Source organism: Mastigoproctus giganteus, chromosome 3 (assembly GCF_048544385.1).
Source record: "Mastigoproctus giganteus isolate SK-2022 chromosome 3, ASM4854438v1, whole genome shotgun sequence".
NCBI lineage: Eukaryota > Metazoa > Arthropoda > Arachnida > Uropygi > Thelyphonidae > Mastigoproctus > Mastigoproctus giganteus.
Window position 1 is genome coordinate 23,076,151 of NC_143577.1, and position 13,968 is coordinate 23,090,118.

Here is a 13,968-nt window from a genome sequence, read left to right on the forward strand (position 1 = left end):
AAATTCATGGTTGTTATAGAGAAATCATTTGATTTTCAATTTCATTATACTGAATGTGTAGAATAGCATTAGGTTAATGAGATGGTCCCAGCCAATTTCTCCTTAACCTAGGACATTATAACGTGTTGGGATGTTAAAAAGAGGGTTGCTACGGTATAGAGCTTTGACTGTACTATGATGACTGTTACTTTTAATGTAGAGGGATACATTGCAAAGAGTAAAATGGGCATTGTGTATCCTAATATTCCATATGCCATTAGACCAGTCTCTCATGGAGATAACCTGCTGATTCCATGCCCTCCTTTTATATTGGAGAATGTAGCAGCAGGGTGTTGAAAGTGAAGCTTCTGAAGATGAAACTGAAGTCCATGTGCCTGGAGACATTGATCCCAGCATTAACTCAATGGTCTGGTAAGAGAATTAAATTTACTAAAGGAATCTGAACTCCTTGGTTCCAAACTCAAGTCAAAAAATCTTCTAGTACATGGGACGATTTTCTCATGATATAGACACAGAAAAAGAGAACTAATCTCCTACTTTTCTGAGGATGTTTGTGTTTTGTTTTTTTTTACAGTAATATAAATGACTTAATGAACTATTTAGGAATTTGTTACAATCCTACACAGTGGAGACTTTTATTGACTTATCAAAGAGTCATCTCAATGGTGTGTTGCTCCACAATGGAAATAAACATGAGTAAATTCCAGTAGCTCACTCTGTGCATTTCAAAGAAACATATGAGAACTTCAGGAAATCTTTGATAAATATTTAGTAGAAGAGCATGATTGGTTGGTCTGTGTGCTGACTTTAAAGTGATGGGCATATTACTTGTACAGTAATCTGGCTACACAAAAATGCCTTGTTTTTTGTGTGAGTGGGACAGTCAGGCAGGAATAAGCACTGGGATGTCAAGGTCTGGCCAAAGAGAGGAACAGTTTATTGCCTGGATCAAAGAACATACAGGGTTGTTAAAATTAAAGTATCCCTATGTAGAGGGCTCTGGAGCAAGTTCTAAGGCACATACTGAATATAAATTTGGACAACAGATACAATAAAGAATGTGCTCACGATTTATTGGAAAAAAAAAATTAGTTACAAAATTTGTCACTGTATGACAATTAACTATCTTAGTTATGATTATGCAAATAACTTACATTATTTGCATAATCATAAGTTATTGCCACAGTGCCACCGCTCAGCTCTATTGTATTTATAAAAGAAAAACAGTCTCTTCAAAATCATACAGTAGATGTTTGCCTGCACTACAGCAGCAATGCCAACAATGTTGGCATTGATGCTGTAGTGCAGCAAAAAAAAAAAAAAAAAACTGCATGAAATATGAATGAGAATGGAAATAGCATATTATTTGTGTTTTTCATAGTATAGTATTAGTATAATACTATACTATGATATTATTTACTGTATGTATGGATGCATTTCATGTACACAGTCTAAGTAGGATATGAACAAACCACCTTCCATCTTTGCTGCTGATGAACAGTGTAAGTTAAAATATAATAATAAATAAATATTTTATATATATATATATATAAAATTTATATTTAAGTAATGACAAAAGTTAAAATATAATAAAATAAATAAATAATTAAAACTGGGTTATGTTTTATTTAATTTAAAATTTAAAATATTGGATATATATATATATATATATGTGTGTGTGTGTGTGCATGTGCGTGTATATATATATATATAAGAATAGTAAGCTGAAAATATTGGATCTTCATTGTTCATTATGCCAGTCTTGAGGAAGTGGGTTGAAGGAAGTGGAATTATAAGAAAAGAATATATTGAAAGTTGAAAGAATGAAAAAAATATATTAATGATCCACCAATGTAATAATGTACATGATCAATATGATAAAGATTATATCTGAAAAACATAAATTTATGAAATACTTGTTATCAGCATTGATATTTAGACATTCAAGTTTTGGAGTTTTTAGGTAAATAATGAGAAATAGTCCATATATAAAACCATACTAGGCTATATACACAATGTCTCCTTTAGCTATATACACAATTAAAAATTTAAAATTTTAAAAAGTAATTACTAAACTTTTTAAGGAATTTCAGTAAATTAATAATAAATTAATTTATGGCATGCATTCTATTATTACATCTATTAATATATCAACACGGCGTAGTCCATAGCATTGGTCTTTAATGAGATTTGAACCCAGACCTCTTCAAATGGTTGGCAAGTGATAAAAACCACTATGCTATCATGTCAGTTAGTATTGTCACTGAGTCATTGGCTTTTCTGGCAGGCATACTACATGACCTAGCACAATATTTGTTATTTCATTTTACTGTAGTGGGGGCATGCAGATATCAAAACACTGAATTTCTAATAAATTAGTAGAGTACAGTGAAATGTATATACTCTACTATGGAAAAAAAAAATATTCATATCACATAAACTGATTTACACTTATTAGATATCCCCCTAAAAAATTTGAAAGCAGCAAATATCCACCTTATAAAATTCAAAACCTTGGCAGCCCTGATCTGGATGAAATCTAGTGAATTTTTAAATAAAAGTAATCTGGTATATAAAATATTGTTTCATATGTACAAAATCAATAGAAAAATCAAGATAATGTCCTTAATAAATAAATAAACCATATAGCTATAACTAGGTAGTCGTTTTATTCCAATATTCTCATTAATTTTATTCCTATATGGTTGACTATCAAAGTACAAATCAAGTAAATTGTAACAATTGCTGCAATTTTAAAACATTGTTAACCAATCCAAACTCAACTTTGAATAAGCAACAGAATGATGCCAATAAAAAGGCTACAGGTCCTGATGGAATTTCTTGACTTTGCCTTTGCTCCTATTCTGTGTTTATTTTTTACTCTTATTCCACTGGTGTTTTTATCTCTACTTGGAATTCTCATATGCAGCCAGCTAGCTTCTGAAAAAGGTTGACATATCCTTTCTGTCCAATTATCATCCCATTGCACTTATCTCTACTCTTTCCAAAGTAATGGAGAAATCCATCAGCCAATGACTTTTAAACTACCTCAAAACTTTACATTTGATCAATAATCACCAATGTGGATTCCATCAGTGTCATTCCATTGATGATATATTTGCTTATGTTACTCATCTTTGGAAAAATATGATGGAAAAGTTTAGTGAAACTCAAGCAGTTATTCTTGACATTTCAAAGGCTTTTTACCATGTTTGGCATAAAGGTTTTTTAAACAAGCTCCCATCTTTTCAATTGCCAACTGTTTTGCAAAAACAGTTTTTCAACTGTTTTTTTTCAAAAAGAGACCAAATTCTCGAATATTCACCACCAATTCCTTAAATAGGGAGCTCAATATTTAAGGAATTAGTGAGGCAAGGTAAAGAAAACTTAGCTTTATTCCTTCTAAAACCCAGTTCTGTCTTATATCTCTCAAAAAAAGAGTCTACTGCTCCTATGTTCATCTTCAATAACATTCAGATTTCTAGACAAGAACACATATCTCTATAGGAATTATTCTGACTTCTAATCTCTCTTGGCATATTTGCATCATAAATATTGCTTCTTCTGCATAAAAAAACAAACAAACTGTTTCTCTCTCAGCATTACTTTTCTTTTAAATAAGTATATCACTTTATATAAATCACAAATCTGCTCCACCTTGAATATTGTTCCTACATCTTATCTTAAGGTCATACCCCTAAGGTGTTCTTGATTCCATTGAAAAAGGGGCGGTCAGGTTAATTATTATTATTAGTAGTAGTAGTAGAGGCATTCGATGCAAGAAAGCAAGCTTATGCAGCATCGGCCAAAAAAAAAAAAAAAAAACTCCCATTTCAACCCTCCATTCATTCTAAATGGCTGCCCAGCTCAGCTTTAAATTTTATTTAGGCTATTAGCTATCACAGCAAAAGATGGAAGCCTGTTCCACCAATCAACTACCCACTGGCTAAAGGCAAATTTCCGCACCTCTATTCTACAACTATCTTTCCTCAATTTGAAACTGTGCTCCCTCAGGTTCTTAGTCTAACAAGAGGAAGAATCCCATCAGCATTCAGCTTGCTCAACCCATTCAAGGCCTTATACACCTCAGTCAGATCACCTTGCAGGTGCCTACTCTACAGGCACTGCAATTTGCAGAACTTAAGCCTTTCTTGGTAAGAGCACCCCTTTGTTCCCCTCACCATACATTCTTCTTCTCTGCCATGCAATTAATGACCCATCCCTTACAAAGTCTCCTTCCACACTCTGAACCAGAGACATTCAGTTTCTGCTGCATGCCTCTTCTATAGATACTTCCACTGGCATGCTGTTCTTTTGAAATGGCTTCTATAATTCCCTTACCTTTTCCAAACTAGTCTGAAGATGTACTTCAAGCACAATCTATTTGCTGTCCAACTCCAACCTTGCAGAAACAACTTTTCCTCTTTTTCATTCTACCTTTTTCTGAACCCTCCTTACTTTCTTAACATGAAAATTGCAATCTCCAAAATTCCTGAAAATTACAATCTCCAAAAATTCAGGTCTAAAGTCAACAGGTATCTTCTGGTTTCTTCAACCCATGCACAGTACTAAATACTATAGTTTCTAATACTTTCTAATACTGTTTGTGGGTTTCTTAAAAAAAAAGAAAGAAATCAATAGACTGCATTCAACTTAAGAATCCAATCAGAAAAATATAGAGTCACCTGGTTTAGCTACAACAGATAATCTTTAACCTGAGTGACTTGATGTCATCACAATTGCATTAGACTTGTATAGTCTGAGAATAGTGACAAATATAAGCCAGTTTAGTATATCCTTTGTTTTAAATCTTGGCATGCGATCAAGAGACCAGATAAATTTAAAGTATTATGCCATTTCTGTACAAATAAATATAATTAAAGTTATGTTTTACCTTTATTCTGTTGATAATGAATATCAAATGCCATAAAGGGCAGCCACCCTTTAGTGCCAAGATTAAACAAACCTTAACATCATATTTAAAAATATATATAAATAGTACCATTCTTGCAATTACAACTTCACAAATCACTTTCCCTCTTCACTAATAAACAAGGTTTAAGCATCATAGATTCAGCTATAAAAATGGTGTTTTATTTGAACATTCCTATTGTCTCATTAACTGCTCCTATTTCATAAATTTGTTCTAATACCTTTCATCCAGTATTTATATATATATATATATATATATATATATAAAACCTGCCATCCCTAATGTAAAATCAAGAAATTTAAATACTGTTTCATTCCTTCTAAATTATTGGATTTCAATGGAAAGCAATATAAGTTCATTTTCTCAGTGAAAGATTCATAACTTCATATTGCTTTTCAACCTTATTTGAAATAAATTTATCCCTCCTAATATCAGAATGCACAAAGTATATGATGCTTCAAGCCATTAATTAAATCTAAATTTTTTTCCAGTGGAAATTAGTATACATAAATATATTACAAGACCAGGAAATTTTTGAGTTTAATTTTAACATTTTGTACTAGCAGTCTCAGTAAATTCATCCAGTTAGCAATAGATATACAGTTATAGCCAAATTTATTTAACTGGATCTTATGAAAATTGTAATTCCACCACCTCCCCCATACACATATTTTTATCTGATTAAGAATCTGCTTATATTTTTTCTGCCTAGGGAAATGGGAGTTTATAAGTAGTTTAGATATTCAATATGCTTGCATAAAGCCATAAACTATTCATTGCAAAAATTTTAAAAAAAATTAAAAATTAAATTCATTACAAAAATCTAACAAATTTGAATGTTTGCTCTTAATTAATCACCACTAGCTAATTCTGAAAAAAAAAAAAAAAAAAAAAAATGAAATACAAAATTAAAAAAATGAAGTTCAAAAAAATATTTTTCTAATGTTCAATGACTTTGAACCTGGATCTTTAACTTTGCCATTACAAACTTATTTTTCCATATCTATATATTTTTTTAATCAAAATGACATTAAACACTAATATCTGCATAACTCCGCAGCAATTGTGACATGCACTACATGTCCAACCACGATAAATGGTTCAAGTGACCACTTTTATTATATCACTTTTTCATTATTTCAGATAATTCTTTAGACCAGTTATCAGCCAGCATGCATTAAACTATCATCACACATCCTTTTATACTGCATCTTAGCTTGGCATGCTGCATGGTTTTGCATGTGTCCAGCATGTGATGTTTCACTTTTAGCAGTGCATTCTCCATACAAAAGAATGATAATTTTTATAATTTCTTCAAATTAAACATGTAGGTGTGCAACTGGTGAATCTTGGCAAGCCATTATGTTGTCTTGTGTCAAAGGAAAAGCTTGCGATCCTCGTTCCAGCAAAGGACCCACTGACTGTGGAAGTAATCTAGCATATGCATATTTTGTCAGTTTCATCTTCTTCTGTTCTTTTTTGGTAAGTTAATAATTAAATTTTTTTCTGCTACATTATTGAAATATAGTAATGCGGGAGGGGAACTCCAAATGTATGATCATCATTACTTCTGGGCACCTTCTTTGGCTGCCTTCAGTTACTTCATCCACTCGTTTCTTCTAGGTATTTGTCCAATCTTTAAATCTGGATGAACGTTCCATATCTGCATGTATATAAAGAACTAACAAACTTTTGCAGTAAGTGAATTTAGTTTCAAAGTATTTTAATTTTAATATTTTTGATGTATTTTGTACATTTCACATGGCACCTTAAAGGATTCTTATGCTGTGATAAATAAAAAAAAATAAAAACTACTGCTGTTTTGTTTTTGAGGACATGATTGCTGATGGTCAAGATGAGCTCCTGTATTTCTAATTAAATTAAATTAATATATTTAACAAAATATAACATTTTTCATATTAAATGTATATTTTTTTAATATTACTTTGCAACTAAAAAATTGATTTGTTAAATGTTATTTATTATGAAAAGATTACTAAAAAGGTTTTAGGGCTAAAAGCCTCAGACTACGGAAAATTTACTAATAAGTTATTGCATAGCATCATGTTAGTTCATAGTAAATCACAGAAGTAGGTGAAATGGCATCATTTTTGTTATATCTCATGTTATGAATACCTTCACAAGGAATTCCCTATACTACCTGGATACTGTACTACCTGGAATAAGCAATGCTTCACCAGTGGAGAAGACTAACATTACTTATCCTTGGTGGATACCACCACCCAGACAGCACCGTTCCAAAACTTGTTGGACTATCATTGGTGGGCAAGTAGGTACCCTGGTGTGACAATTAGCAACAACCCAGTTATGAAGTACTGTATAACTTCACAATATGAGAGATGTCAGATGGTGTGCAACAGTATAGACTAAAAAGGTCTATACTGTTCCACCATCTGGCATCTCTCATATTGTGGAGTTATTTTTCATAATCAGGTTTTTGCTTATTATCACATCAGAGCACCTACCTGCCCACCGATGATAGGCCAACAAGTTTTGGAACGGTGCTGTCTGGGTGGTGGTATCCACCAAGGATAAGTAACATTAGCCTTCTCCACTGGTGAAGCATTACTTATTCCAGGTAGTACAGTATCAGGGAATTCCTTGTGAAGATATTCACAACATGAGATATAACAAAAACGATGCCATTTCACCTACTTCTGTGATTTACCACAAACTAACATGATGCTATGCACTAACTTGTTCAATTAGAAAAAGATTACTACAAGGACTTCTGTGATAATCATTTGATTACCATTTGTATTAGATTTTTAATTTCTAGTTTAGAACTTCCACAGATTAAAACAGGTGCTAACTGATAATCCAACTTTGTCATAATCTCCTCATAATCCAACTTAGAACTCCATAATCATTCCATGTTAATAATTCCTGTACTGTCAGCCTTATAGTGTCATCTGATTCTTGGGTGATGATCAGGTCTAGAATTGCATATACATTGCATATTCCATAATGAAACTCATCATCTCCTATTTTTGGGTGATACCAAATTTCTACTACTCCTATTGTCCTAAACCAGTAGTTTCAATCCACTCATTTTATTTACAATACTGCGCATATTACTTAGGACAAAGTATTCTTCTTTGACACCCCTTACATCCCTTCAAGTTATTTAAGCTTGTTTCCCTAGAATGAGCTTCCCATTCACTTGAAATATTGCTAACCGTGGAATCTCTTGTCCAATTGGCTATTTCTGCAACAAATAATAACTCTTGACAGATGTCCAAGCATTACATTAACCCATATCATCAGTTAAACATGTGTTTATATTACCCCTATAACTCCCCAATAGCAGTTTCTCTGAAACCTTAAGTTTTTGCTAGTATCCTCAATGATACTATTTTGCTAATATCCTCAATGATACTAGCAAAAACCCTGCACAAGCTTTATACAAATTAATCTCATCTCTACAAAATAGATTCCTTCTTCCTACAAATGCAGGCCACACTGATAAAAAGTTTTACCCCAAAGCCTTGAATAGTCCTTGACGTCTGGAGTTTATCCATATGGCTTCAGTATGTAATCCCTCCTATTATGTCTGGACAGAATTCCACAGATGTGCATTCTGACTTAACTCATTGAATTTTTTCATCTTGGTCCTATTTATTCCACAAGTCATCATCTTATGTTAACTGAATATCTTTATCCCCTCCCATGAATAATAATGCTCCCTTTACCTCCCCTCTTAAAATCTGAGAGTAATCGTTGGCAACATCATCAACTATTGCTCCCAGCACGCACACCCTGGTTCTAGTCCACCTATCCTTATTACAAAAAATGTTACCTGCTTCCTTGGCAGTAGAATCTCCCATTAAAGTTAAATATTCTTGAACCAGTCAGTATGCACTTGACTCTTCTGTTCTGGACTGCCTGAACCAGGAGTGCATCACTTTGCAGGTCAATTCTTCTGACAAGTTCCCACTTTTTTTTGTCTCTAGGACAAGTACTCATTTCTTCAGTAACTCAAATTCGTCTAATAATGCACCAAGTTTTAATTTGAGATTGCTACATTCCTTACATTGGGAACAAAGAAAAGAATCATCAGTTGAGTTTAGTTTGTCTATTAGACCTACCTTAGAATACGTGCCATAGGCTGCTTAAATGACAAACTCGTGACTTACCCCAACAATGCCTGTGGCCATTTCCATGTGAATCGCGAAATCCTCGGATGAAGTATTCAAAGCGGATCTTGCAAAAACCATTATTAAGGTTTTATTTAAATCAAACAAAATTTTACTTTACATTCTATTCTAGGCAGATGAAGAGAGCAGATGTGTTTTAATTTGGCTCCAGTGGATTGACTGAAGGGAATTAAGATCAAGCATCTAGTAGACAAATATTTTATTGTTTAAAATTTTGGTTTAAATTTAATTTCTGCAATACTTGTAAATTTAATTCTTAACTTTTCTAAAATTAGTAATTTTTGTTACAAGCTCTACTTTCATACCTTCATCCGTAGATATCACAACTCAGATGGATATGGCTGTGGGAATTTGTCATGAGTTTCACTTGTATAGCTTGTAGCATATATCCTAAGGTCTGTTTAGTAGACAGACCAAGCTCAACTAATGATTCTTTTATTCGCACCCAATTCAAGGAGTGCACTGATCTCAAATTAAACCTTAATGCATTACTAAAAGAATTTGAGTCACTGAAGAAATGGGTGCTTGCCCTAGAAACAAACATAATTGCGAGCTCTTCAGGGACTCAAGTATCTCGTGACCTACCAAATGATGTACCCACAATTCGAGTCCTAAAAGAGAACAGTCAAGTGCATACTGCTGTGGTTCATGAAGACTTAATTTTATTGGGAGTCTTTGTTGTCATGGATTTGGTTAACAATTTTTGTATTAGAGGTAGGGGGATTATAAGCAGGGTGTTTACCAATAATTGATGATGTTACCAACTTACTCAGATCTTAAGGGGTAAAGAGAACATTATTATTCATATGGGGAGACTAAAGATATTAAATTAACACAGCTGATGATCTGTGAAATAAATATAGGTCCATGCTGAAAAAGTGCTGTGAATTAGTTCAGAATGTGTATGTGTCTGTGTCTGCAGTTCTGCCCAGACACAATAGGAGGGATTATATGCTGAAAGCCTTGTGGGATTCTGTGAGGCTTTTGTTGGGGTGGAGATTTTATTATCATGGCCCACACTCGTATGTAGAAGGAATCTTTTTTATAGAGATGGGATTCATTTTAATAAAGGTGATGCAAGAATTTTTTCCAGTATAATTGCGTATTAGAGTAGTAGAAGTAGTGGCAAATGATACTAGGAATCGAGCTTATAAAGCATCAGGTAAAAACAAATGTATCCACCTCATTTGCCCATCCCCTCTAATAATATGTCTAATTTTTTCTTAAATTATTCAAACTGCCTACTTCCCCAACACCTGATGGTAAATACCTTAAGGTTCAGGGAAACTGCTAGTTGGTGGGTGAGGGACAAGAGTAATATAGATACAAGCAATTATCTGATGATTTGAATCAAAGTAATGTTTGCACTCACTCACTCACACACACACACACACACACACACACACCCTCCCCCTCAGGAGTTATTTTTCTTGCCACAACAGTCAATAATGGCAATATGTTCTGAGGGTTTCAATTCAAATGAGTGGGAAACTAAATCTAAGGAAACAAGCATAAATAACTTTGAGGGGTGTGTTAGGGTAGTAAACTGTAGAAGAATAATTAGTCTTAAATGTGTCTACAGAAATGTTCAGATTCAAAATCTTGGTTAGGACAATTAATGCTGACATAATAGGTGTTACAAAAATGTGGTACCACTCAGAAATTGGAGAGGATGTTTAATTATGGTATGTAAAATGTATTTAAGAAGATAGTAATGGTGGTGGGGTCATGCTTCTTAACAAAAATCTGCCTAAGCACAAAAAGTGCTTTTGCAAAATCAGGAGTTAAGCCTGCCAGCAAAGAATCTGTGTGGTGTGAGTTACTTGGAAGCAAAGATATAATGAGAGTGGGAGTAATCTACAGACAAGAAGGTTGTGAAGAGTATGACGAGGGTCTGTGTACATACAGATAAAATGGGCAGGCAAGTGTTAGTGTCTTATTACAGGTTATTTCAATTTGCCACTAATTAACTGGAATAAGTTGAAGGAAACTCACCATGTGGAAGAGAATCTTTAAATAAACTAGATGATTATTATTTGTACCAGCATGTTAGAAAAAATAATAGGCATAAGAATATTCTGGACCTAATCATTACTCAGAAATAAGATGACATCATAAGGATCATAGTACAGCCGCCGTAGTGATCCTGCCAATTGTCAGAAGATGAAAAAAGATGTTGCAGTAGTTAAAGGTAAAGGTATGGGTTTTAATTTCAGAAAAGGGAACTATGACAGTTTAAGATGCTATATGGCATCAACCGAATGAGCAGATTTCAGAGGGAGAGTGAATACATTAGAACTATGAAATACCTTTAAAGCAAAAATCACAGAAAGCCATGAATATATATCTCTCTATATGTTAAAAAAGTTTTCCTCCTAGTGATATTTATTTGAGCTAATGGGAGAAGAGGGCGAGGCAATTACATCACTACAAATGAAATTAATTATTGACAGCTGCCTCCATAACATTAACCAACCCTGTGCATGTGCTTCACTGTCTAAAATTTGATGTTCCATTGTAAAGTTTTTTGTATATTAATGAATATTTTATATTCGTAAATAGCTTAGTATTTTGTAAATATTTTAAATATTTGTATAGTTCGTAAATATTTCAGTTAAATATTAGTCCTGCTCCTTCGGATGCAACAATATTTTTCATGCATTATGGAACCCAATGCAAAAGGCCTTTTCCTGAGTGACCTATGTAAATACAGGTAAATAATTACATAGTAATAATTATTTGACCTTGAGAATGCCATGCACTACAAATGCATAGGTAAATAATTATGTAGGTCATTTCCTAATTAGATATTGATCAATGCGTTTGACAGGTCTTTTACATATAAAAGATTTGACTTACTCTGTATACCTCTACATTTTACATAGAAAAGTGTGCATGGGGGTGAGCGAGCAAAGCCCCTTAGTAACCATTAAGAAAATATAGCAAGAGGAGAAAGCCAAGATGGGCGTGGAAAGTTATGGAGCAATAAAAAATACTGAAGCCTTCAACAGCTACAAGTTGATATGTAATAGTACCACAGAAAAGGTTAGGGTAGCCAAGGCTGAGTATGAGAAAGCATTGGTCAAGGGATTAAAGAATTTTGAGCAAGGAGTTTTTCATACAAAGAGTGAATACAAAGAAATGAAAACAAATCAGATCTGACCCTTTTGCAATGTGTGTCTTAGATAACCCAGCCGATGTTGCTGGTGTGAATTGAATATTTGCATCAATCTTGATTGATGAAAGACCATTCATAGTGAGGAGATGTTGCAGGTGAAGCTGAGAGATATGAAATTAGTGATTTTCCAAATTATAGATGATTGTTTTTTAAAAAAACCTTAAAGCCTAAAGGTAAGTAAGGCTCCCTTAGTTTATAACATATACATAGAAATTTTGAGGGAGGCCAGAGAGTGCATTGAACTTCTGCAATTCTGGGATGTTTAGAAAGAAATAGCATTCTGAAGAAGAAGAAGACACAGTGTGGTTTTGTTATGAGAAAATCATATTTAACTAACCTGGTTAACTATTTTGACAGTTACTCACAAGCTGCATGTGTGGAATATTTGGATTTTAGGTAGTCTATTTGGATTTTAGCAAGGCAGTTGACTCAGTCCCTTATGTATAAATTCAAACATTTTGGGATTACTGGCAAGATTCTAAGATGGATCACAGGGTGGCTGCAGGGCAGATGGCAGAGGGTTGTGATTAATGGTTACTTATCAGTTGGCCAAACTTTAGAAGTGGGTTCCCCCAAGGATTGGTTCTTGGACCACAGTTGTTTCTGATTTTCTTAAATGACTTTGATGAAGGGATAGAGGGCATGATGTCAAACTTTGCAGATGATGCAAAGATTGGCAGTGGTTAATGATCAGCACCCAGCAGCACACCTTCAAGATAACTTGGATTGGCTTCAAGGATGATCATAAAATTGGCACCTACTGTATGTTTTAATGCAGCAAATTGCAAGGTCTTACACATGAGGAACAGCAACAACAAAATAATTTACACACTTGATGGGACTGAATTAAAAACAGCAGAGGAAGAAAGGGATCTGGGAGTTATGATATAGGTAGATGTGAAATTTGCTGAGCTATATAAACAGAAAGCCAGATAAGTCCATGCAGTTCCTATTGACGATTTATTGAACAATAAATTGTAGAGAAAGGGAGGTTTTAATCACACCGTATAAAGTAATTTTAAGACTACACATGGAATGCTGTGGTGAAGCATGAAATCTAAATCTAAAAAAAGATATCGAGCTTCTTGAAAGGGTCAAGAGATAGATAACCTGCATGGTGAAAGCAGAAAAAGGATGACTTCGATTATATGGGCTCCGGAGCTTGGTAACCAGACACCATAGAGGGGACCTGATTAAGGTCTATAAGGCTCTGTGAGGGGATAGTTAAATGAATGAAGTCAAAATTTCACTGTTATAAAGGATTCTGGAATAAACTAAGGTCCATAAAAAAATTCTAATTATGGGAAAGAGGTTTTGACTGGAGTGCAGGAAGTTTTATTTTAGCCAGTAGGTTGTTGATTACTGGAACAAGTTGCCACTGCAAGTAGTTGAATCTGATAGTTAGAAGAAACTCAAAGGTCAAATGGATAGTTACTGTTACCTATGTGAGGAGGGAAGCACATAATTAGTCTATTTTTCTATTTAATTTGTATTTTTTATATCTTCCTTTTTATTTTTATTATTTTCAACTTATTTTCTTTTTATTAATTTTGACTTATTTTCTTTTTTTATTATTATTGTTAATTATAATTATTCTTTTCCTTTTAATTTATATTATTATTATTTATAATTTTATTTTATTATAGTTTTATTTTATTTTATTATTATTTTATTTTATT

The 13,968-nt window shown here is 33.4% G+C and overlaps 1 protein-coding gene across 1 annotated transcript in view; it reads left to right on the forward strand.

The window, feature by feature from the left end:
* The window catches only part of LOC150087800 (voltage-dependent calcium channel type A subunit alpha-1-like), a 1,442,149-nt gene that overhangs the window by 962,882 nt on the left and 465,299 nt on the right, over positions 1 to 13,968 (forward strand). Inside the window, exon 30 of the mRNA XM_090369204.1 lies at positions 6,265 to 6,415. Within this exon, the coding sequence (XP_090225330.1) occupies positions 6,265 to 6,415 (151 nt within the window). The remainder of the gene's footprint in view (positions 1 to 6,264; positions 6,416 to 13,968) is intronic.